The sequence below is a fragment of the Mirounga leonina genome, unplaced genomic scaffold (genome assembly GCF_011800145.1).
Source record: "Mirounga leonina isolate KUSES-001 unplaced genomic scaffold, KU_Mleo_1.0 Mir_488, whole genome shotgun sequence".
NCBI classification, from domain to species: Eukaryota; Metazoa; Chordata; class Mammalia; order Carnivora; family Phocidae; genus Mirounga; species Mirounga leonina.
The window spans coordinates 10,659,947-10,684,715 of NW_023270777.1; the positions used below are offsets into that span (position 1 = coordinate 10,659,947).

The 24,769-nt window shown below is 53.7% G+C and overlaps 1 protein-coding gene across 8 annotated transcripts in view; it reads right to left on the reverse strand.

The window, feature by feature from the left end:
- The window catches only part of EPN2 (epsin 2), an 83,041-nt gene that overhangs the window by 24,949 nt on the left and 33,323 nt on the right, over positions 1-24,769 (reverse strand). For 3 of the 8 annotated variants that reach the window (XM_034989703.1, XM_034989700.1, XM_034989701.1), the window contains exons 2-4: positions 20,434-21,197; positions 18,422-18,592; positions 183-310 (exon numbers count right to left, since the gene is read on the reverse strand). In XM_034989703.1, the coding sequence (XP_034845594.1) occupies positions 183-310; positions 18,422-18,592; positions 20,434-21,028 (894 nt within the window). In that variant the 5' untranslated portion in view covers positions 21,029-21,197. The remainder of the gene's footprint in view (positions 1-182; positions 311-18,421; positions 18,593-20,433; positions 21,198-24,769) is intronic. The other 5 variants (XM_034989704.1, XM_034989702.1, XM_034989707.1 and 2 more) reach the window with 3 other exon arrangements.

Genomic DNA, 24,769 nt, shown 5'->3' on the forward strand with positions numbered 1-24,769 from the left:
CTGCGTAGGGCCCCCTCCCTGACCCGGGGCAGGGGGGGCCAAGAACACTGTTGTGGCAACGCCAAGTCCCATCTCGGGAAACACATCGGAAACACTGAGGCCAGTGTCACCATCCCCGCTGTGACCCACGCTCCCCCCCCCCGCCCTCCCCCCCGTCCCCAGCCCCCAGCGAGCAATCACACCTGCCTGGCACCAACCTGCTCAGCTACCTCTCGGCTCATGGCAAGTGCCAACTGAAGCTGCAGCTCTTCCTCTCCGCTCGTCTGCGGCCGGGCCTGTTCCAGCTCGGAGGACACCCTCGGGGAAGTGGCTGCGGGGGGAAAGGCAGAGTCACCGCATGCACAGGACAGGCTCACGCTCATGGTTACCCGGTCAGACCACACCTCGTCCCCATCTCAACACCTGCAAAGCCCGACAACGTGGGCGCCGTACAGGAGAGGCCTGCGAACAGGTTAAAATCAGTAACGCCAAACTCGGATTCTCAGGGACGTAAGCCATGTGGCCGGCCACGCTCAAGGCAAGAGGCCTTCAGGGGCAAGGCCATAGGCCCGGCCTCACGAGGATTAGAACCTCCGTGTTCGCTTCAGAGCGGTACTGCTTCAAAGAGAGAAACTAATATATATGTGTATTTTTTTACAAAATCAAAAGTATTGCTCCTGAAGAGCTGGATCAAAGAGCGTCACTCACAAAGGCACAGGGCACCTGTGGACCAAGAACTTCACTCGAGACACCCGCCAGCATTTCAGAACCTCACTTTGTATCGCATGGTGGTAAAGATCATGGAAAGCGAAGCCCAAATGGTTCTGCAGCAACCCCGAAAATCTTTGTTTTCTACGTAAAACTGTGCATTGACTTAGGAAAAACTTTTTTTTTCTTGCTGTCAGCAGTTAGCTAGTACCAACACTTGTAAGCAGCTTCTGGAAAGACAGTTTTACCGACAGGATGGGATGCGGGCTCCTGGCTGATAAAACAAAACTCCAGGAAAGGCTTCTCTACGCGTTCACACTTACGCACGGCTGGGCCTCCCCGGACGGAAAACGTGGGCACTTACAAGGCCATCGGGAGGTTCTGCGCATCAGGGAGTGTGGGTGTCGCCAGAAACCAGACATAAAACTTTGGGAGCATGGGGCCACCTCTGCCTCCACCCCAGGAGAGGGTCCACAGCTTTCTGAGATTCTCAAAGCCAGGCCCCACTGCCTTCGATGGTTCCCCACTCCGTCCTCCCTCTGGGCCTCCCTGCAAAGCCATTCCCTCAGCTCAGCCAGCCAACTCCTCGGTTCTCAGAGCTCAGCTCCCCTGCCCTGGTCCTGCTTGACTGCCCTCCTCGCTGGGGCTGGGTCAGCAACCCCACCCCGCCATAGCACTCCCCCCTATCCTGCAGTTTGGTAGATCATGCCAGAAGGTACGCTCCTTGAGGAGGGTCCACGCCTATCTTCTCACCATTACATCAATCCTCAAAGTTTGGCAGAATGGATGGCAATACCCACTGGATAGACACCTGGAAGCATGCACAGATGGATGGACGGACAGACAGATGGAGAATTCAATTTCATGGTGAATGGGTAGTTGTTCGAAAATGCTCTAATTGTGTATCAGTTTTCTTCCTTCTTTCATTTTGTCCATTTCAGCAAACCCAACCATCAAGCCTCACCAACCCAAATGCTGTTCCCGCCTGAAACTCCAATCTGAACTTGGCTTCTTAGGATTGCCTCTTTGGGAGAAAGTAAATAAGGTCAGGAATGATTCCTGAAAGATGAGATTTCTAGTTGGCTAGGCTCTGGCTACCGTGAACAAAACATGGTTAAGAGGACTAGACACAGTTAGGGTAACAGGAGAACCAGGCAAAGCTGCAAGGGGCCGAGGGCGGGGCAGGGCAGGAGAGACTAAAAGGCAATGCTTTGTCACACAATGTTTTTGACAAACACACAGCTGTTAAGAGTTCATTTGCAACAGTCCTGTGTCATGAAGCACAGTGTATTTGCTATGATTTACTGTCATCTCAAAGAACTAGGAAAAAAAAAAAAAGCCAGCAACCAATTGCCTCACATCTACTCTAAGCTACATGAACAAGACAAAGACCGAAGGAAGGAAGGAAAAGAAAGAGAAAGAAAAAGAGAAAAAAGAAAGGAAGGAAGGAAGAAAGAAAAGAAAAGAAAGAAAGAAAAAGAAGAGGAAGGAAGGAAGGTCGGTCAGTTGGTCAAGCTGAATCCCAGCCTAGTTATAGCACATTTACCTTTTCCAAAGTATTTGTTTTAAAAATACAGCTAGATGGTAAGAAAATGTCGAGTCCCCCTTAATAATCGGATTCGTTAACCACGTACCAAGACAAAAGTACATTTTTTGTTGTTGCCGGGTCTGTGCCCAAGCCTCCCCTATGCCGGTAACAGTGCTTAGGTCTATCTGAGCTTTCTTGTACTCCAGAAGCAAAGGAGTCACCACCCAGATTTGCTGGAGACTAGAGAAGCCGCACAGATTCGGGGAACGGTTCTGGAGGCCTCTTCTCAGCTGCCTGTGGTTCCCACACAGATCCCTGGCCACCCGGGCTGCCTGTTCCCAGCCGCCTTCCCAATAATCTCAGAAGCTCGCTTCACAGAACCCTCTGTTTATAACGAACACAGCACATTCGGCACCCTTCATTCACTACCACACGGAAATGGGGGGCACATAAAGAAGACCTATATCCCATCCCACACCCCGAGAAAGGGCTCCTCCTGGCAGGGAAAGCTGCCACTTGGCGGCCCCGCCACAAGGCCTGATTCAGCCTGGCTAGGGATGAATGCGACGGGGCTCTGAACAGGGACCTTCTAGAGAAAGGAGTCTCCCTTGTCCTATGAGCCTTTCGGCACATCTGCAAGACCAGACTGGCTTCGGATGCAAATGTACGTGTCCCCGTCTCCATAACTGACACTGGTCGGATAATGCACAGCCAGCACATACGGAAAGAGCTTACCACATCAATGTGGAAATTAAAGACAAAGGGTATTCCCCTAAATGCTGTGGTTTCTGTCAACGGATGTACAGCTCTCAGTTCCGCAGATGGCAGAATTCACAGCCACCGGCCCCAACTATCAGGGAGTTGCAAACAGCGGTCTCCGCTGCGAGGGACGACTCCAGCGGAGACATTCTTGACTTCGTGACAGCAGCTCGGCCCCACAAAGGGCCCCCTGTGCCTGAGTATATGACAGTGAACACAGATGGGCTTGTGAGACGGGCCTGAACGCACCCTTGTGACCACCTGAGCCTGGCCCAGCTCGGAGGGGCTGCAGGTCCCCAGGTTTCACAGGGACCCCTGGAAAACGCCAAGTGCCCGAGAGCGAGCTTTCCCACCTGCCACCTTCTGGATGGAAGACTAGGAACCGTTAGTGTAGGCTAATCACCAGCGAAGCAGCAAATGATCCATCACCCTTTTCCTACCACTAAGACGTCTTTTCGCATACGGATCCCACCTGGAGGAACTCAAAAGTCCTCGCTTGCTGTGGCCGAGAACTGGAAACATCAGCTAGGCCTCAATTTTGACCCTTTTGGCCTGTTAACCTGGCTGAGAAAGCCCAGGGGAAAGGCTGAAGAGGAAGCCTATAAAAGCCAACTTTCCCCTCCAAATACAGGCTAAGAGGAAGACCAGTGCATCCAGAAACACCTCCCCCTGCAGGGAGATGAGGGAGTCTGGCATTCATACCACCACCCTCCCCCCCACCCGGGGAGTGCCAGGCTGAGTGGGCATGCCCACACTCCAGGCTTCAGGAAGGACCCTGTTCCCCAAATGTGCTCCCAAAGCAAAGGCTGAAAGATTTTCTAACAAAGATGCTTCAGTTGGCCAATCTCCGGCCATTGTGAAAGAAGAAATCGAAGCAGTCAAGGTAAGAGGAAAACAGGAAATCACTTCTCAGGCTGTTTCGCTATTTTCCTAGAAAGCACTTATGCAGCGTCTGCAATCACATCGATTAAAGGGAACAGACACTGTGGGACATAGCCTGACGGGCAAAGGGCTCTGCGTGGTGAGCAGTGTGACTTCTGTTAAAGCTCTCTGGTCCGTGAGCCCCACACAAGGTGAGCGCCTGGTCTCCACGGGTCCCCAGCAAATCGATGCTGGGCGCACAAGGCACAGCGGACACCTCGGGGGCCCGAGAAGACCCCATCTGGTTCTAAACACTGCTGCCACCATTTACAATCCTGGGCCTGTTGGTGGACAAGCATGCCAGGGTTCAAATCCCGTCCCCGCCACTTACTATCAGGGAGACCACGCGCAAATAGCCTGACTTCTCCGGGCTTTTGTATCCACATCTGTGAAATGGAGACAAATGGGGTCTGTGGGAGAGGTCAGGGGTGTCCAACACACGGCTGGCTCTCCCCGGAAAATGTGCCTTTCCCCAGGTCACTGCTCTCTGTTCCATTCCATGACCACCGGACGACCTAGGGGCTAGAGCTGGCTGGCACTCCCAGTCTCCACCTCACACAGCAGAAGCCATAAATACGTATCCTGTTGTACCCTGGCCCTTCCCAGGCCTCCATGAGAACGACACTGGGGCCACGGTCCTTTGAGGGAGGAGCTAGGGAGTGGATATTGAACCCCAGGGCCAGCTTCCGCCCTCCAGTGACCAGTTCCCCGGCCAGCTAAGTTCCTTCCTCATTACTAAACTGCAGCAAAGTGCTTACTGGATCTTTCTCAATGTGGTGACATCTTCCTGTGGTTCCATGGGCCACTTCCTGAGCCAGCAATGAAACCTCGGCCACCCCCACCCAGCAGCCTGGCCAGAGCTGAGGCTCCGAAGCCTGTTCCCACAGAAGACCCTCCAGGATCTTCATCTTACCTCCTCACAGGGAGGGGCAGGAAAGACTACTTTCAGTCAAAGGAGGTAAATTATGACACAGTAAGTTCAGATCAGCTCAGGTAACATTAAAAGAGAAAAAATATAAATACATGGTTGGAAAAGCCAAAAAGGTACAAGATGAGAAGTGCATCCAGTACCACCAGTCAGATCCCTTTCAGGCCAAAGGGTGTGTGTGTGTGTGTGTGTGTGTGTGTGTGTGTGTGTGTGTGACTTCACAACAGAGGGACAAACCAAAGCCCCTCATGCTGTGACCACCCTCTGCCTGTCACATGACATCACCCACCTCCCAGGACAGTTCAGTTCCGGCAAAATCTCTGATCTGATTCCAATCTGGACTCTAGATTGAGTCCCGGTTCACTGAACGATAGGGCGGGGACTGAGCCAAACACCGCACAATGTAGTAGACAGACAAACCCAGACCAAGGGACGCTCTATGGGACAACTGGCCCAGTCTTTTAGGATCTCAAGGTCACAAGAAAAAGAGCATCTGCTGCAGACAGACCAAAGGGACAGGATGATCAGATTCAACCTGTGGTCCTCGGGGGGGTGGGGGGTCTCAGTTTAGACAGATCAGCTACAACACGTGTTGGGGACAACTGATGAGACTTGAGTATGGACTGGGTACTGGATGATGTTGGTGCTGTGGGTTTTGAGAGGTGTGATTAAGAGGCACCATCACTCCCCTTCAGGAAGAGACACATACTGAATATCTACAGGGGGAATGTGATGATGCCCGTAACTTATTTTTAAAACACTACAGCATAAAAGGAAGTGGGAGCCACACCTCTCATCCTGCCCCCATTCCTCTCCCCAGAGGAAACAGCTGTTGACATTTTCTTGTGATTCTACCCAGAAAACCGTTGAATGCCTACTCCGTGTGGATATGCGTAGGCGCGCTTTTCCGACACTTACCCCCGGGGAAGCACGTCTATCCCTGCTGTGCGTGCTGTGTCTCGTTCCTGTGGCCTGACCTGGGCTGAGCATTTTCCACATGAGACGCAGCCCAGCATGGAAAGCGGATCTGAATGCCTGCACAAGGATCTGGGCTCTGCCATTTCTCAACACGCAACCTCGGCCTAGGCAAGGAATCCTCTGAGCCTCGGTTTTCTCATCTGCAAAATGGAGACAGAGTACCTGCCTCCTAGGGTTGGTGGGGCACCCAATGGGCTCATCTGTGAAAAGCACTTAGGCCAGCGCCTGACACATGATACTCCTATAACTCTCACTAGTATCTCAATGAACCCCTCAGTCCAACTTACAGACCAGGGCTGAGGCTCAGAGGTAAAGTGACCTGCCCAAGGTCTGAGGAGAGACGATATGGGAATAAAGAAAGCAGGGGGAGGGGGGTCCCAGGGCAGAGGAGGAGGAGAGCTGGCTCTCTCTTTTCAGAGGTCAGGGCAGGCCATTCTGGGCTACCGGAGCAGATGCCTGGGTCGGGGAAGGAGGCCAGGCCAAGATGGGTGGGAACTTTACTGGGGGGTGGGGGGGGGCGCGGCAGAGGCTGTGAGGCTGGTAAAGGCCAAGGGTGCCCAAAGGGCCACGATGGAAGAGCCAAGGTGGTTCTCGGGGCCCTTGGAGGGGCTCGGGCGGGTGTGGGTCTAAGCAGAGCAGTGATGCGATCTGACTGGTCCCAGGGAGCAATGGTGGGGGCATGGGCCAGGATGGTAGCTTTGCAGGAGGTGAGCAGTGGCTGGATTCAGGATACGTTTCTCTGAGATTCTCTTATACTTGAAAATGCTCCGGACCGTCCAGCCCGAGGCCGCAGGAGAGCATGTGTGACCCTGCCCAGCCTGGCCCACAGCTCACAACTGAAGCAGGCCTCAGTGCGTGATGCGGCCACTGCCAAGGGGCAGACTCAGTACTCAGAGTAGGTGCTGAGGGCAGAGCTGTGTCCCTCAAGATGTCCCGGTGAAGTCCTGACCACCGGTAGCTCAGAACATGACCTTCTTTGGAAAGAGGGTCACTGCAGATATAATTATCTAGGATGAGATCATCCTGAAGCAGGGTGGGCCCTAAATCCAATATAGCTGGTATCCTTACAAGAAGGGGAAGAGCCCCAGGTGCACGTGCATGCGCACAAGGGGATGCCGCGTATGATGGGGAGCGGGGGGCAGGGGCTGGAGTGCTGCAGCTGCTAGGCCAAGGGACACCAAGGACTGCGGCCACCAACAGAAGCTAGGAAAAGGCAAGTAAGAATTCTCCCCTACAGGTTTCAGAGGGAATGTGGGCCTGACGACGCTTTAATCTTGGACCTCTGGCCTCCAGACGGGGGAAGATAACCTGTTTCTGTTGTTCTACGCTGCCTGGTCAAAGTCTTTCCCGGTGCAACCTCAGGGTCTTCCCACCACCTGCCTGCACACACTGACGTGGGCATCCTCGTCACGCAGGGAAAGGAATCACCATGGCCCCTCAGCTCCAGGACTGACTTTACTCCCCAAGGCTGCTCACGAGCCCATCCTCTTCCCAGGCACCCCAGCCGGCCAGTCTCCGCTCTGTTCCTAGAAGCCTCCAGCTCCTTCCTGCCTTTGTTCCCCTCCTGCTGTTCCCTAAATTGGAAAGAAGAAACTCCTCATCCGAAGTGTCAGCTCCAATGCCGCCTTCTCAAGCACATCTTCCCCGATCGTGCCATTAGGACTCTCGCTGGCTCGATTCCCGCCACCCCGGCACCTAGAGCAGGTGGCCTTCGTCTGCCTCTCTGTAATCAGTATATGCATTCTACACCGTGGACCTGTTTGCAGTCTGGCCATCTCCCCGACCTGACCTGGCCCAAGGCTCCATGTAGGCAGGGGCCACGTCGGCTTCGTTACAGGCACAGAGCACGAGTTCAAACACCAGTTGGCTCGTTTTCAAGTTGAGTTTCCAGTGAAAACTAGCAATAGCTATAACCTCCAAGGGCACACTTCATTCGCTCCTTACCAGCACCCTGAGACAGTGGTGCTGCCAACCTCAGTTCAGAGGCGGAAGCTGAAACCCAGGGCGGAAGGAGGTAAAGCCAGAACAATGGCCACGTTCCTCCCCAGGCCGGGCTGGAGACTGAGCTGGGGGAGGGCGGAGCAGAGACAAAAGGCAATCCTTTTATTTGTCTGCATGATTCAAAGCCCATCCTCTGTCTGGAAATAAAAGAGCAAGTGTGTGCTGTTCTCTTTGGGCTACAGATTAAATGCTCTCCATTCCTGGATCACCAGCTTGAGAGGTGGGGCAGGGAGCAATCCTTTCTCATTACTGTTTTCCCAGGGGTCCCCATCGTTCCTGCTCTGTCATGCTGTCGAGGTGAAAGTCACTCTCTGCGTAGAGCGCTGCAGGTGCCCACAGCTCTCCAGGCAGGAGCTCGGGAGGGAGGGGTGGGGACTCCGAAGCCTGCTTGGTCCCAGTAGAGGTCAGTGAACACCAGCACCCACACTTGTGAGCACGCCCAGGGTGAGGCGTGAACATCAACAAAGCTGGAATTTCTCTCTTTTAAAATGAGTATTCTGGTAGTGCCTCCCATCTATTTTTTTTTTTTTTTTTAGATTTTATTTATTTATTTGAGAGAGAGAGAGCACATGAGAGGGGGGAGGGTCAGAGGGAGAAGCAGACTCCCCGCCGAGCAGGGAGCCCGATGTGGGACTCGATCCCGGGACTCCAGAACCATGACCTGAGCCGAAGGCAGTTGCTCAACCAACTGAGCCACCCAGGCGCCCCGTGCCTCCCATCTATTAAATCAGTGATGATCTGGGGCGCCTGGATGGCGCAGGCGGTTAAGCGTCTGACTCTTGATTTCGGATCAGGTCATGACCTTGGGGTTGTGAGATCGAGCCCCACAACGGGCTCTGCACTCAGTGGGGAGTCTGCTTGAGATTCTCTCCCTCTGTCCCTCCCCCCCACTTGTGTGCGCACGCTCTCTCTAAAATAAATAAATCTTAAAAAAAAAAAAATTTTGTGACAATCTTTAAAAAAAATTACAGTACCCATGTTAAGTTCTGCAGCCGTCAACGGTCACTCACAGCTGGGGGCACTGCAAATGGGCACGATCAGTTCGGAAAGCATCTGTAATGTTTCAGGGGACAGAGGGATGGTCACACACTTTTCTGTTAATCTCACTGCTGGCAACTGTACATTGGAGACTATATTGAATCTACACTGATCTAAGGACTCCTTTTAAAAGCAAGCTTTCTGCCTGAAGTCTGCCGCAGCATTATTTACACTGGTGAGAACCTGAAAACAACAACTCTGATCATAACAATCAAGTGATCCATTTATGGAGCATTTGCTTTGTGCAAGGCAGTTATGTGCAAGCATACGTCGGCACAGGTCATTTACACAATAATCCAGGAGAGACTACCCTTATCCCTAGGTTACCAATTAAAAGACTTAAACTTGCTGAAGTTAAGAAATCTGCCCAAGAGTTAACCTGTAGAACCGAGGCTAACTACGTAGCAACATGGAAAATGCACACAGAAAGCTGGGTGAAAAGATTAGACAGCCTAACCATATTATTTCTCATGGGAATCCCGAGTAAGGAGTCAGCTGAAGGGCAACTTCTTTTTTTTTTTTTTTTTAAAGATTTTATTTATTTATTTGAGACAGAATGAGAGAGACAGAGAGCACATGAGAGGGGGGAGGGTCAGAGGGAGAAGCAGGCTCCCTGCCGAGCAGGGAGCCCGATGCGGGACTCGATCCCGGGACTCTAGGATCATGACCTGTGCCGAAGGCAGTCGCTTAACCAACTGAGCCACCCGGGCGCCCTGAAGGGCAACTTCTGTTGCCACCACCGCACAGGGATCCGTGCGACGACTGCCCACCCCTCACTAGCCCGCCCCATCCCACCAGGATGGCCAGACGCTCTGAACCACCTGCCAGCCCCCTCCCAGGCACCACACCTGGTGCACCCTAGATATGTCTGCCTCTCCTACACTGGAAGCCCACCAAGGGCAGGACCTCAGTGGCTGTGAGCCCCTCGCTACTCAGCACTGCCCCCAGCCCTCACGGACTTAAAAATGAGCAAGTGAAAAAACTTAATGTTTGGGGACGCCTGGGTGGCTCAGCAGGTTAAGCGTCTGCCTTCGGCTCAGGTCATGATCTCAGGGTCCTGGGATCGAGTCCCGCATCGGGCTTCTGGCTCAGCGGAGAGTCTGCTTCTTCCTCTGCCTGCCACTCCCCCTGCTTGTGCTCTCTCTCTCTCTGCCAAATAAATAAAATCTTAAAAAACAAAACAACTTAATGTTTTTGAAAATGTCACTTGTATCTTGTCCCATTGTCTGCATGATACAAAACATGAGATTTGTTCTGTTTTCATGGAACAATACTCAGACGTGTGATCCAGATCTGTCAGGGCAACTGCCCTCTGGGGATGTGGGTCCTGATCTGGCCTTTGGTTCTTTTCCAGATTACGAACCTGTGTGCTTTGCCCACAGAAAGATGGCCACAACGAAACCGCACAACCAGGGGCTCGAAACCTCCCATGCTCATGGGCCAGGGAGTGGGACCCTGGCACCGAAAATGGCCGAACTGTTTGGTGGGAGCAAGAGGACGGAATGCTTGTCCAGCATCAGGCCGGGATGAGCTAGGAAGCCCCACCCAGTGGAATGTCGAGTGCAGCTGTTAAAATGTTTACAGGGTGGTGGAGGAAGGGAGACAACGCTCCGATTACATGGTCAGGAGACAGAAAAAGCAGGGATGCAAAGTTGCATTAGTGAGTATGCAACCCTGGAAAAGAAAATGGTTGGAAAAAAGTCCAAAAGGACATACACCAACACGGGAAGGACAGCTGTCTTTGTGGAATAAGATTATAGGATATTTGTCTTCTGTGTCTACTTTCTACACAGTACTTTTATAATGAAAAAAAACCCAGCTGTTTCTTAGTTGACGTCCACACTGGGCTTACCAGGTAGTGCTGGAGAGGTGGGCCACCGAGTGAGCCGGTCTCAAGGGTGCTGGTTACTCCCCATGGCTGGACTGAGCTCCCCATTGGCAGGCTGATTCAACACCAATTTCGAGCTGCTCAAAGCCCAAGCATCACCTGCTGACTGCAACTTTCTGAAAGGGCACTGCTACCGGGCATCAGATGGAGAGAGGGGAGGAACAGAAGGCTTCAGCTCAACAAAAGCCAACACGGAACAGACCCCCTGGAGGAGCAGTGCCCGGCCCCAGGCACACACTGTGGTCGCCAGAAACTTTACCGCCCACTGTGAAGCCTGGGTCCATCCCAGGGGTTCTGACATCACTGGTTAGACGTGTGGCCCAGGCTTTGGGACATCTGGGGACATTTAAAAGCTCCGAGGCAGCCAGCTTGAGGGCCGGGGGCTGAGGGAAAAGAGAAAAGACACCTGGCAAAATGAGGAACAGCATTTTATTACCGAACAAAAGCTAGCGTCTATGAATTATACTGTTGCTAAACTCAACCTTAAAGCATCAAGAAACTGCACAAGTACATAAAGTGTTTCTTTATTCCTGGAAAAGCCCAAAAAATGTATTTCCAAGAGACTAAGGCTCATGCTTGGGCAGACACCAAGAGAGAGGAGCTCGACACACAGAAATACCACAAAAAAAAAAAAAAAAAAAAGAAAGAAAAGAAAAAGAAAAGTTAAGGTTTATTTAGCATCTGTTCAGGGACGCCTGGGTGGCTCAGTCATTAGGCTGAGCCTTCGGCTCAGGTCATGATCCCAGGGTCCTGGGATCGAGCCCCGCATCGGGCGCCCTGCTGGGCGGTGAGCCTGCTTCTCCCTCTGCCCCTCCCCCTGCTTGTGCTCTCTCTCTCTCTCTCTCTCAAATAAATAAGTAAAATCTTATTTAGCATCCGTTCATCGTTTACTGAACACCCTTCCTGGGTCAGGCACTGTGCACTGAGCGCAGACGAGGCTCCTGCTCTCGGAGTTTGTTCTAGTGCAGGGACACAGAAAATAAGGTGAATAATTTCAGATAGTAAAAAATACTGTGAAGACAAAATAAAAGAGAGAAACATGACCTACAGGGATTAAAGCACATTATACGGTCTATTTTCCCATACCAAGAGAAATCTATCTTAGACCTTCCTTCTTATTTTTACCTATGTAATTTTTAAATGCCCCCTCGAGGCTGACTGTTTGAAACTAGCCAGTGGGCAGCCGTGACAGACACCGTCACAGCTGTGCGACTGTCACCAACCCCGACTTCAATCCCCTTTCCCTGTTTCATACTCCACGTACTGAGAGCTTATCAACAACACTGTTTACCTCTACTACAAAGGTGGCCTTAAAGACAAATGGCCAGATACAAGTATCGTATTCATAATTCAACTTTCGATGGCACAAGTCAACATTGATCCTTCACTAATTACCCCCAATCAGCAATCTGGAGAGCTGTGTTTCAATGCTACGCTCTCTGACAATCACAGGAGCTCCTTAAAACCCGGGTCTCCATTACAGAACAGTTTAAAGAGGTTTCCCTGCTTTTAAAAACCATAAAGGAAAGCATTATGTGAGATGAGCCATACAATTTTAAAACTGCACTAGGCGTATGCTATATATTCATCTATTTTGTAGAACAATTTGAACATTACTTTTTTGTTGGAAAGTAGGAGTACCAGAGTTCTTTTGGGAAATCTGGGTTCACATTCCAGCTTTACCACTATGACAGAGTGGATTTGGGTAAGTTCATCTCCATGTCCTTATCAACAAGGTGCCCTACCCGCCTCCTCGGGCAAGTGGGAGCAGCAAGATGGACCAGTCACCGGGGAAAGCAGAGGACGGGTGATGAGACAGCCAGAACTGAGCAGCAGCCTCACCTGGCACATTCAGACCCCACTTAGGACCCAGCCCTCGTGACGAGAATACGCATCATTACTGTCTGACCCTCAGACAGGGTGTCAGTAACATGGCCACCTCCGAGGGACTACTGGCATTACTGAGCAGCCTCCTCCGTGATTCCATCTGCACTTGAAGAGATTAACTCCAGTGTCGACAGCCAGGCACCCGCCTCCGCCGTGGGCCTGCCTGCCTGCCTGCCTGCCACGCAGGGGTCCCATGACTTCCAGAACACTTTACCCCAGCAAAAGGGAAGTCAAATGGATCCCATCCCATCTGCCACCAGATTCCTAGTCCATCCCACCTGAAAAACAATCTGCCACCAGGTGAAAGGCCCCTGAGGGCTGGGAACATTCTTCACCGGGTGGCTGTCCCCGGCCTTCCCCGGAACTGGGCAAATCACCTGGCTGTCAGCCAGCAACTAGCTCTCGGCCCCGGGCGTGTCCCGCCACCCCGTTCCTGGGCAGTGTCACTCAGCCCCGCACTTCGGGCTCCCACACTCAGGAGAGGCCTCAGCTGACCCAGGCTCCTTCCGAGTCCACACCCCGGGAAGGACAGGCTGGCTGGCTTTGATTTTTCTTTTTTTTTTTAACAATAATATATTGTTATTATATATCCCCATATCCTCGAGTTTTCAAAAACAGACCTACATAGGCCTCCCTTTCTCGGCTGCCTAATCCATGTTAAAATGTCCTCTTGGGCGCGTACAGGTGTTTACACGCCCCAGCTGCACTCCCATAGTCCGGCCACCAGGGCTGGGGCCACAGTGACTCTGGTTTCCCCCCGAGGTTCCCTGCCGCGAAGAGCCAGCTTCCCTGGAGAGTTCCGGAAAGGCCTGTGCCTCCGGACTCTTCCCAAACGCGTGTGGAACGATGCACACAGCAGCTTTCAGACTCTCCCTAATGGGCTTACGAACGGCTGAGCACCGTGGAGCGAGTGAGAAAGCCGTGTCGTCCCCCCAACTCCGAGAGAACATGAGCTCCCGTGGACTCAGGCCAGGCCATCAGAGTGGGGCTCAGGACGCAGTCAGGACCCAGGGCTCCCCGCGAAGGCCTGCGCAGGCTGTTCTTGGGCTCGCTCCTCCCCCTGTGCGGGGAGCGCCTGGCCTTCCTGCACCTCATCTGGATCCTAGACTCTTACCCAGCTGCTCAAGAGCAATTGTTCTCTTTGGTGCTGCTGGCTGAGAAATTCAAAGCCAGATTTGGACCCATCTCCGGCCCTCATAGGTGACTCTGGCCCTCTCCTACTTTCTCACCTTTATTTTCCTTTTGCCCCAGTTCCTTGTATCTACTTAATCCTCTGGTATTGCGTGTGTTTTGGATGCCAACTGCAATCCTCTCTAGAGTGAAGCAGCACAAACACGTGAAATGCTCGTAATCTCTAGTAATCACTCGGTGAATCACTGTCCACGGCGTGAGGGGGTGCAGCCCTGCGTGAGGGGCGCCCAGGCCAAAAGAAGGGCTGGCCTGCAGGAGGCACGGACACGCTCCCGGGAGCAGAGCTGAGCCACACCGCAGGTAGCTGCTCTGCGTCCGCCGAAGGGCCAAAGGCATCACCAAGACAGCGGATCCATCAGGACAGCCCAACACCTGGCCACAGGGGGCATCAGCCACCTGAGACAAAGCACACCACTGCCCACTTTGGTTCTGGGACTTCAGCTCGGTTCCCATTCATGTGAGGGAATCAGAGGGCAAAGAGCGTTTCTATTCTCTGTCTTCCTTGTTCCTTTTTCTTTTCTTTTTCTAAGAATGGGAATGCTGACATCTGGCCTTCCACCCAGCAATCCAAGGCGCAAACAACACAGGACATGCTCATGCTGCAGCAGGGCAAGCACGGCTCCGGCTCTGGGGGCTCATGGACTGGGCGCTCCTTCCTTCCCTCACCAGTCTCCATCCACAGAGGCCAACCCAGGAGAGAGAGGAGGGGAGTGGGAGGTCCGGCCCTGACTCTGGAGCATGCACGTCAGAGAACAGTGGCAATCTTCTATTCAGGCCTCCGCCTGGACTCACAGGGACGATTCTCCTGATCGCCCCATGCTGCCTTTCATGTGGGTTTCCACCGTCCCGAGAACTTCTGCTATTTCTCCAGAGCCTGCTGAAATGTCATGACCAGCCCCGCAGAGTGGGGCGGGGGGGGGGGGGCGGGGGCCGGTGGGGGGGGGGGGGGGGGGGGGGGGGGGGGGGGGGCCAGAGGGGGGAGTGGGCGGGGGGGGGTGGGGTGGGTAACGGGCAGGTGGCTCATACCCCGCTCCACCCGAGCCAGCTGCCCTGTGTGGTCTCTGGAAAACGCCAACCTCTCAGCCCGAAAGGCCTTCCCTGGGCCCCACAGCTTCCCCTGCACACAGCAGTCCTGAGCACCAAGTACCTGCCAAAATCATGTAGGCAGCCAACGGAGGCAAGCCCAGGGCCCAGCCTTGGGTGGGGAGGGCAGCCAGGTCACCAGGGATTACAAGAATGTGAAGGAACCGTGAACACCAAGTGAGGCCAAAGAGGTGAAGGCCTCTCCATCCCAGAATTCTCCCCCAGGCCCTAGAATTCTCAGACCTTCTCCATGCACCTGCATGTCCAGTAGACACTCTGACATGTCCAGAACATCACCCCGCCTCTGCTCAAACCTGCTCCACTCACAGCCACCCATCTCCCAGTGGCTCAGCTAGCAGTCCTCAACTCTTCCCCCACCGCCACCCCCCCCCAGTCCTCCAGCAAGCCTGCTGGCTCTCCTTTAAGACCTCTCCAGACCTCCACAGCCCCACCAGCGCCCACCTGGATAAGGAGAGTAAGGTTTCCCCACCCAGTACACAGCCGGAGGAGAAAGCAGTGAGAGAAAGTAGTTAGAAACCTTGAGAGCAATCTGATACAAACATCCAAACAGATACAAAAGTATCAGTCTGAGCGCATCAGGAATTGAAGAGCTGCTCCCTGCCAGAGGCAGTTTGAGAAGCCGCCCTCCACCTTCGCCAGGCCCGCCCTTTGCCATACCCCTGCCCTTGACGTCACCTGCCACTCTGCCTCACCCAGCTCTAGCCACCCGGGGGGCCTTCCTGGTCTGCAAGCACCCCTGAACACACTCCACCTCAGGCCCTTTGCATGGCTGCTCCCATCCTCTGCCTAGAATGCTCTTCCAAACCTTCACACAGCGCACTTCTCATCCCCCTTCGACCTTTGCTCCAACATCACGTTCTCAAAGAGGCCCATCCTGACACCCTCCTTAACACTGCAGACCACCCTCCTTACTCCTCATGCTCGACTGGGCTGTTTGGTTTTTGTCTGCTGTTTCCCAGAGCACTCGTCCTGTAACATGCTGGATCATGTCTTAGGTTTATTGTCTCTCTTCTCCGGAGTAGGGCAGACGGCTCTGTCCTTTGTGCTTAGGCACACAACAGGAACTCAATACACATTTGCTGAGTGAACGAGGGAACGCGAGGGAACGCGGGAGCCAGAGTGCAGCCAGGGCGGGCTTCACGGAGAGCTTGGGAGGGGCCCTCCAGGCAGACCTCAGCACACTTAAGCTGACGGAGGCCAGCCAAGGACCATCAGGGGCGTTGTCAGCCATGTCAAAGGCTCTGAACTGGATCCTGGGATCCTGGGAGACCCCTGGAATCCAGAGGAGCTCTCCAACACCCAGGCTCAGCGTATCACCCGTCAAGGTGGAAGGTGGACACGAATGGGGGAGGCTAACAGCAAGGAAACCAATCAGAAAGCGGACACTGAACTGAGGTCACAGAACTAGAGATGAAGGCACAGAATTCGAGAGGTTTCCAACGTCAGATCTACAGATGTATGGGGGAGGTAAGGGCGGGGGAGGAGGCACAGGGAGGATCAGACGGGTAACGGTTCATGACAGGAAGGTCCCCTCAAACATCGTCATGATTTCCCTGGGTCAGAACAGCAGCTAAGGCGTGAGGAGCCTCCCCGCAGCGCTTGCTCTCCCAGGAAGGGGTGTTCTCCACAGTCTGCCTCCCCCCGCCCCCCAGCCGAGTCTTCACCTGTGTCCCCCAGGCCTCCCTGCAGGGTCTGGGTTCCTAAGGGTGCGTCTCCGATACGTCTCTCCGGCATCTCGGCCTGCATCTCACGAGACCACTTCCTGAACGGCCAGTGTCCATCTGACTCCCCCACTGCCGCATTCTGAGCCATCACGTTCGAAGGAAATCCGCTGATGTGCGTACATTTGGCACTTAACTTAAACTGAACACTTGGTTATAAGTGCTAAAGAAGAACAGAAAGCCGTCACGGGCCAGGCCCTGCCCTCCCCTCAACTGCCTCCAGGATGGGCAGGGTGTGAGATATGGAGACAGATGCACACGCTAAACAAAGGATGAAAAACGTTGACACCATGTAACACTCTGCCCCAAACTCCTCTGGGACATGAAAAATTGTCAAAAAAGACCTACTCGTTTTGATCCTTCATTTCTACCAAAGCCGAAGGAGAAGAGACAGCCACGAGAGCTGTGAGCTGTGTACGTGGAGCCACCTGCCAGACGTGTGTGTGCAGGGGAGGCACCCAGGTGGAAAAGAACCAGACAGGACGGAGACTGGCCTGGGGGGCACAGGGCATGGTCCTTCCTGGCCACAGCAGGAGGGAGGGGGCAGGCAGCACGGCTGGCACAGGCCGTGGGCCTGAGGTTAATATGCAGAGGGCCCAGGAAAGCCAATCTGCATGCCAGCGAACCCAAGACTCAAAACAGAACTTCCCAGTTACTGAATGGACCCCGGAGTCCTGGGGAACACTGGGAACCTGCCGAGAACAGCCCCCAAAGATCTGGTGGAAGAAATGGTGTGTAGCTCAAGGGCCTCTGGATGATCGTTCAAAACACACTTGTGGTCGTTTGCATTCTCTGCAGTGCAAAGCTGGTCCTCCTTACAAAATCCCGTATAAAACGGGGAGGAGAACACAGGAGCATGAAGGAAAATATCCCAGAGCGAACTACAGTGATCACACACATACCCAAGTCAAACAAGCTGTAATATTAATGAGGCATGAATCAAAGGGAACGGTTTCCAGGGCCGAATAAAGGCCGGCCACCTTATCGGGGAAGTCACACAAAGGCTCCTCGTTGGTGCCCCTTCTCATAAGAGCAGAAGAGAACAGCCGGCTTTCTTCTCTGTAGCAGGGCCCCACTCGGGGGTTTGACTAGCCTGAGAACATTTTCCGGGAGGCAACAGGAAAAAATCGGTTTTCAGTTTAACCTGCAACAGTTGTAGACTCTGACCAGGATACATTATTAATTAGGCAAGAGAGAAGCCCCACTTTTAGCTACCCATTGAATTAGGTTATCTTTAAACACTGTGACCTAGAATTGACAGTACAGCTAACTCTCTGTTTAGCACAGTAATGGGGATTTCTGGAAGGACAGAAGTTAATTGAGAAGCAAGAACAATCCCATGTTGTCCTCATCAAGGCATGGATCACTGCATCAAGGACGATGGCTTCCAGCGACTGTCCACCGAGGCCCCCGGCTTTACCCGGCGTTGTGAGATTTAAACCGCACCTTTCTGGCTCAACAAGCCAAGTGGTGTCCGGCCCCCACCACTCCTGGGTCTGGCCGACTGCAGAGCGCCCTCCAATTTTTCAGGGTGTGGGGATACAGGGAAAGCATGGGCAATCACCCCATGTGTTACCCAGATGGCAGCAGAACTTCTAGCAAGGGGCACAGGATGGTTAGAGGGGAGCGCCTAGGGAGAGAGCAAGACAGGGGCCCTGGGTCCGCGGGAGGCTGGACCGAGAGGCCCAGGAGGAGACAGGGAGAGAGTTGGCTGTACTGGACCCAACAAGCACACCCCCAGCAAGCTGCCCCGCATTTCTAGGAAGGAGAAAAGCAAACCGCCGTCCCACCTCGGGCTGCGCGGTCACAAGTGAGGCAGGGCTGGGACCAGTCGCCATTTGGGCGGGAGGCCAGCCCCAGGTGCGGCAGGAAGGGGTGGCGCTGGCTCAGCGGCTGCAGCTCCTCGCTCTGACCCAGCGGGGCCCCTGCGCGGTGCTGGGGACACAGCGAGGCCTCGGGCGCTGTTGGGCAGGGACACACACACACATACACACAGAGAGAGACACGCCATTAGAGGGACTGGGAGCGGCAGAGTGCGGGCCGGGGCCGAAGCCCGACGCACGCGGAGGGGCCAACAGCCTGCTGACCACGTTCTGACCCTGCACATGCAGCTCAAGCTCAAGGGCCGAGGGAACCGGAAGCTGTGCGAGCTAGGACCGTGGCAGCAGCCGTCAGCCCAGCAGAAGGCCGCCAGGACCTGGGACCGGGGCCCCATCCAGACCCCCAGGCTCGGGCACCCGGATGGTCCCACGAGCTCTCGATGAATGGGATGCTGTTTCAGCTCTGGCTTTGTATCCTCTGGCTTCTTGACAAAAATGACCGTAGGAGGTGTGTGGAGAGCGGAGCAGGGGCCCATAGCTGGGCAGCACAGACCCAGCCACTTCCACAGAGGCAGCCTGAGACCAACTGCACCCACAGCGGCCCTTCTTGGGGGATGGAGAAACAACCGCACTCCTTCCAGGGCAATCTTCATTTTGGGGGGCGGGGGCAACCTGGCCCAGGCGGAGCTGCAGGTCACAGTCCATTCCGAATGTTTTCATAAAGGTCACAACATTCGCCTCACCAGAGCAGTTCAGACGAAGAGGGGAACAACAGTAACCAGAAACGGGACGAGAAAAATGCTAACCTCTCCCAGCCTTTGGTAAGAATTTGGAATTCCTAGAGGCAGGAAGTCTGACTCGGGAACACAAATCTCCCAGCTGACACATTTCTCAAAATGCTGCTGGGGGCGGTACGGGGTCTAACTGAAGCCTGCGCGCAGGAAACGTTAGCAGGCGGCCTGGTAACAGAGCCACTGACTAAACGAGGACCAACAGGAGTTTGTCAGGCAACAAACAACTTCCTTAGAAAAGAAAAACATGTGCTGTTATGCTGTCACGGTGTTACAGATTCCAAAAAGAAAGGGGGTGTGGGGGGCCTGCACTTCTGTTTCTTTCAGCCAGAAGATACAATGTGTGCGTCCCCCACCCCCCCAGGCGACCAGGGCCACCAGTCTCGACACCACACTGGGACAGCAGAGGGGCGCCTGTTCTCCGGACCACTTTTAGTGAATGCCCAGGACGCCCACACGGCTCTCCGAGACCAGCTTCCGTCAGGGCCTGAACTCCACCTCTCTTCCCTGAAATCTCATCCGAATGAGGGGCAAGAACCCCGCAGGAATCCCGCATGCAAAAAATGAGAAAACCGAGAGGCCCCACCCAGCGCAGACCCAGCCATGCAAGCAGCTCCCCAGGAGCTCTCATCCCCATGCTGAAAGAGGAGGCCTCGCTCACACTAACACCTGCAGGGGTTTCGGCCTTCTCCTCTTTCACTGAGATAGAGACCTCCCATCTCCCTCCCCCGTGATGCTGAAAGAGAGTGACACCCTGAGCCGGTGGGGAGACCCGCAGCCCAGTCATCGGAACAACATTTAACAGGGAATTAAAGACATGAGGTTATCAAGAAGGAGCGTTCATTTCCTCCTACCTACCAAACGCAGTCAACTCCCCACTGTTTTTCGCGGCAGGCCAATCGCTTGGCTCCAGCCCTGCCCAGGGGTAGTGAATAGGACCCCAGAGCAGCAGAAGGTCTTGACACCCCTGAGCCAGAGCAGCCAAGGGACCAAAATCCTACCCCCCCCATTAACCGTAAATGGGTGCAGACCACTGACACTGTTGTCCGGGCTGCCCAAAGCGGAGAATGGAGGGCAGATGCGAGCTCTCGCTTAGCCCAAGGGCACGTGCCACCCCACCCGCCACCCAGTGCTGCCGTGTCTGTACCCAGCACCCTCCGGCAAGGGGGAGGGGGCGCTTCCACTACTCACAGCCGTGGTAGGAAGCCGGCGACCCCCCGGCCTTGCCATACTCCTGCTCCGAGTAGCTGGTGGAGAGGTTGGGCTGGCTGGAGCCGCGGCCGAAGGTGATCTGGTTGCTGCCCATGCCCGTGGCGACCTGGGCCATGCGCTCTTTGGTTTTGAGAGCCTGGGCCCTCTCAGCCTTCAGCCGCTCCTCGTCCTTGAGGAGGGCCACCAGCTGCTTGGACTTCTCGCGCACGTTGATGCCCTGGTCCTTGCCGTCGCGGTCGATGTACTGGAAGTCCTTCAGCGTCTGGACGGCGAAGAGGTTCTCGCGGCACTGCTGGGCCACGCGCTCGGAGCCCGTCTTGATAAGGTAGTCCAGCAGCGTGAGCGCCTTATACACGTGCCGCCAGTTCTTGCCGTGGTCGTTGAGGCGTTTCCACACCATGCTCATGATCTCCGAGAAGGCCGCCACGTTGTAGGTCAGGTCGGCGATCTCGGTCATCAGGGAGCTGGACGGGCCCCACGGGTCATTGGAGGTGGCTTCCCGCACTTTTATTTCAGCTTCCGAGTAATTGTTCACAATGTTTTTCATTTGCCGTCTGATAGACGAAGTCGCCATCTTCACGGTCTTTGTGGCAACTGTAAAGCCCTTCAAAGAGAGAGACGTTCCTGTGCTGGGCAAGCTCGTGCCCTGCGAAGGTTCAGTGTCCGTAACAGGCGTGGAGCAAGGTCCCTGCCAGTCATTTCCTCCGCTGGAGCCTCAGGTCCGAGAAGCCAGAAGCCATGACCTGGAGAGAGAAAGAAACACACTCCCTGTACCATGAGGTCCTCCGAGACAGCAGGAGGCTCCAGCTCAGCCCCTTCTGTAAAAGGGCAGGTAACCGAGGTCTGGCGGGGGGTCGGAGGGGGCAGGGATGAGTGGACGTGCTTCAGCCTCCCTAGGAGGAAAGAGATCCATCTTCTTTTCAAAATTACAAGATCAATATTACAAGTTAATAGTGAATAAAATCTAAACTCCAGGGCAAGCCTTCGGCAGACAAGAAGTAAACATTGTACTGTTGCTCTGATTTTCAAAACACTTCTACTGGCAGGGCTCTTCTGTGGGTTGTAGTTTCACGAGTGGCAAAAGCCAGCGACAGAAGAATCCAACACTGGGGGCAGACGGTCCTGACAAATTTTAAATTCTGTGGGAGCAAGAAAGCCTTTCATTTCAGGTATATCTTACCCAAAAAATGCCTATCTATGCCCCCCCCTTAAAGTAATCTCTACACCCGGGGCACCTGGGTGGCTCTGTTGGTTAAGCGACTGCCTTCGGCTCAGGTCATGATCCCGGAGTCCCTGGATCGAGTCCCGCATCGGGCTCCCTGCTCGGCGGGGAGCCTGCTTCTGCCTCTGACCCTCCCCCCTCTCATGTGCTCTCTCTCTCTCTCATTCTCTCTGTCTCAAATAAATAAATAAAATCTTTAAAAAAAAAAAAAGTAATCTCTACACCCAACGTGGGGTTCCAACTCATGACCCTGAGATCAAGAGTCACATATTCTTCAGACTGAGCCAGCCGGGCGCCCCTAAAATGCCTAACTATGCCTTTAAAATCAATTGACATCTGGCTTTGGTCCACTGTGCTTCTACTTGCCCAGGACGTTTTCTGTGAGCGCTTTTCTCCTGACTTTTTATAGGTTTCCAACTACTCTTGCAGAGCACAGCCAAGGCCCTCCACTGGGCTTTCAAACTTTCCAGCACCCGGCCTGAGCTAATACAACTTAGAAATAATCTGGTCTAGCCCACTCCCATCATTTCACAGAGGGGAAAAATTGAGGCCCAGGGTTACCCACTAACGGGTCCACCCAGCCCTCCACCACAAACCCACATCCCCTCTCTCCAGAGAAGACACATTTACTGAGCTAGAGTGAGGTCCACATCTCTGACAATCGGCTTTGGTCCACGGGTTTGGTCTTGTTCACCAATGACCACCCAGCCCCCAAGACCGTGCCTGACGTGGATACAAATGCTGTTGAATAAATTTACGAAAACAGATTAAAAACAGCGTCCCCGGCCTCAGGAAGGCCACAGACTGGGAGGGGACAGAGGGGAGCTCAGGGGATCTGAGGACGCAAAGCCCGAACAACCAACTCCGCTGGCTGTTGGCAGCTGCAAAAGCAGGCACGGGAAGGCGTTTCTGCCAGAAATCACTCCCAGTATGTCTTCCAAGCTGAGAAGACCTGAGGGGTGGGAGGAAGTGCTAATGTAGATTATTCCTCGTCTATAAAATGAGGAAACGGAGGTCTAGAAGACTCAGGGATCGCCCAAGACAGAGTCTGGACACAAAGCAGGCGTCCTCCCCTTGCCCATCCCCCACTCCCACCTGCTGGGCTCATTCTGGGCTATTCTGGCTGCGGCTGTGCGGAAGCCAAGGCAGCCTTGGGGCCTGGCTCTACCTCACTTAACGCTCATGAAAACCCTCCAGGGAAGGTAGAGATGAGGAGCCCGAGGACCTCAAGTCACGAGCTCAAGCCGACTGAGGTCACCTCCTCCAAAGCAGCCCTGTGGAGGGTGTGGGCGGGTGGCGCCTCCTCCCTCCTCCTGCACTGGCCCTCACACTCCACCAAGCTGCTGTGCTGCTTCTGCCTCAGAAACAATGGATGGCACCCTCCTTCCTCATCTGAAGCCTCGGACAGGCAACGGGAACACCAAAAAATAAGTAAACCTAAGTGGTTGGGGCTGGTGGGGCGGGGGGGGGGAAGAGCCACAGGAAACGCAATGATCACTTATCACATACGACCATATAAATAAGAGCCCATAAAATTTCGTCCTGGTAAACAAACTGAGTGTTGTTGGAGTGGGGGTTGGGGTGGGAGGGATGGGGGGACTGGGTGATAGACACTGGGGAGGGTATGTGCTCTGGTAAGCGCTTTGAATTGTGCAAGACTGTTGAATCTCAGATCTGTACCTCTGAAACAAATAATGCAATCTATGTTAAGAAAAAAAAAAAAGAAGAAGAAGAAGAAGGTAGCGGGAGGGGAAGAATGAAGCGGGGGAAATCGGAGGGGTAGACGAACCATGAGAGACGATGGACTCTGAAAAACAAACTGAGGGTTCTAGAGGGGAGGGGGGTGGGAGGATGGGTTAGCCTGGTGGTGGGTATTGAGGAGGGCACATTCTGCATGGAGCACTGGGTGTTGTGCACAAACAATGAATCATGGAACACTTCATCTAAAACTAATGTTGTAATGTATGGGGATTAACATAAGAATAAAAAAAAAAAAGTAAAAAAAAAAAAAATTTCGTCCTGGTGACAATCCATACATCCGCTATGGCCAACAAGGCCTTCACTCCAGCCTCAAATATGCCAAGAATTCTGTCTCCATCTGAAGCCACAGAACGGGGCTTCGGCAGAAGGCAGGCATATTCTGCCTCTCCACGGATCTGGCCAGCTCTCATAAATCCTCTAAAGCCTGTCAAAGGACCAGGGATAAAAATTTTCACGGTGACCTGCACATTTGATTTAGTTCGGTTTTTCATTCACAGCAACATTCACTGCTGGCAGAGATGGGGTGAGCCTCGAAAAGCAAAAAAGAACACTTTAATTTTTTAATGAGCATCGCCCAGCTTAAAGTGCAAATGCTCATCAAATTCAGGTGTACTTAATGCGCAGGGGGCCCTCCGATGTGCCAGAGACCACCAGGCACTTCCATTTGTCACTCCATCTGGTGCACGGCAGCTACGACCGTCCCACCCTCTGAGAAGCAGGAGGAGCTGGGGTCCACCGCTGAAGAGGTCCTCGGCCACCCTCCTCCAGGTCAGGAAGCAGCTCTGACTAAGCATGATAGCAAATGGTCCTCAAGGTAAAAAGGCCTCAAAGGGTGAGAAATATAATGAAAAAAACAAAAACAAAAAACCAGAACAATTTCCTGAGGGAGAAACGATGCTCCAGGCTCTGCTGCCCTTCTTCTAGTCCAGCCACCTTGGAACCCAGTGTCCTCCTCGGGAGAGGTCAGGGAGAGGCCATGAGGCCCAGCCGGGGCATCCACCAAGACTCCTAGGCCTTTGGTGGCAAAGAAAAGGCACCAATTCGTCTGATCAAGCGCCGGAGTGCCCTCTGCCCTGCCAGACAGAGGCTGGGAAAACTCCACAAACAACTGAGAAACCGGGGCTGGGGACCTAGGCAGGGGTTTTCTCTAACAGGCTCAATTTGCAAAGACATCTGTCAGCAGTCCCTTTGAAATATTTAGGCCTTAAGAAGAAGGAAAAAGGTAACCAAACGTTCCTTACAGTCAGAAAAATATATAAAGCCTATATAATTTGAATGGCTACCGGTCATTTTCTTAAAGCTATAGACGAGAGCGGCTTTCAGAATGGGCCC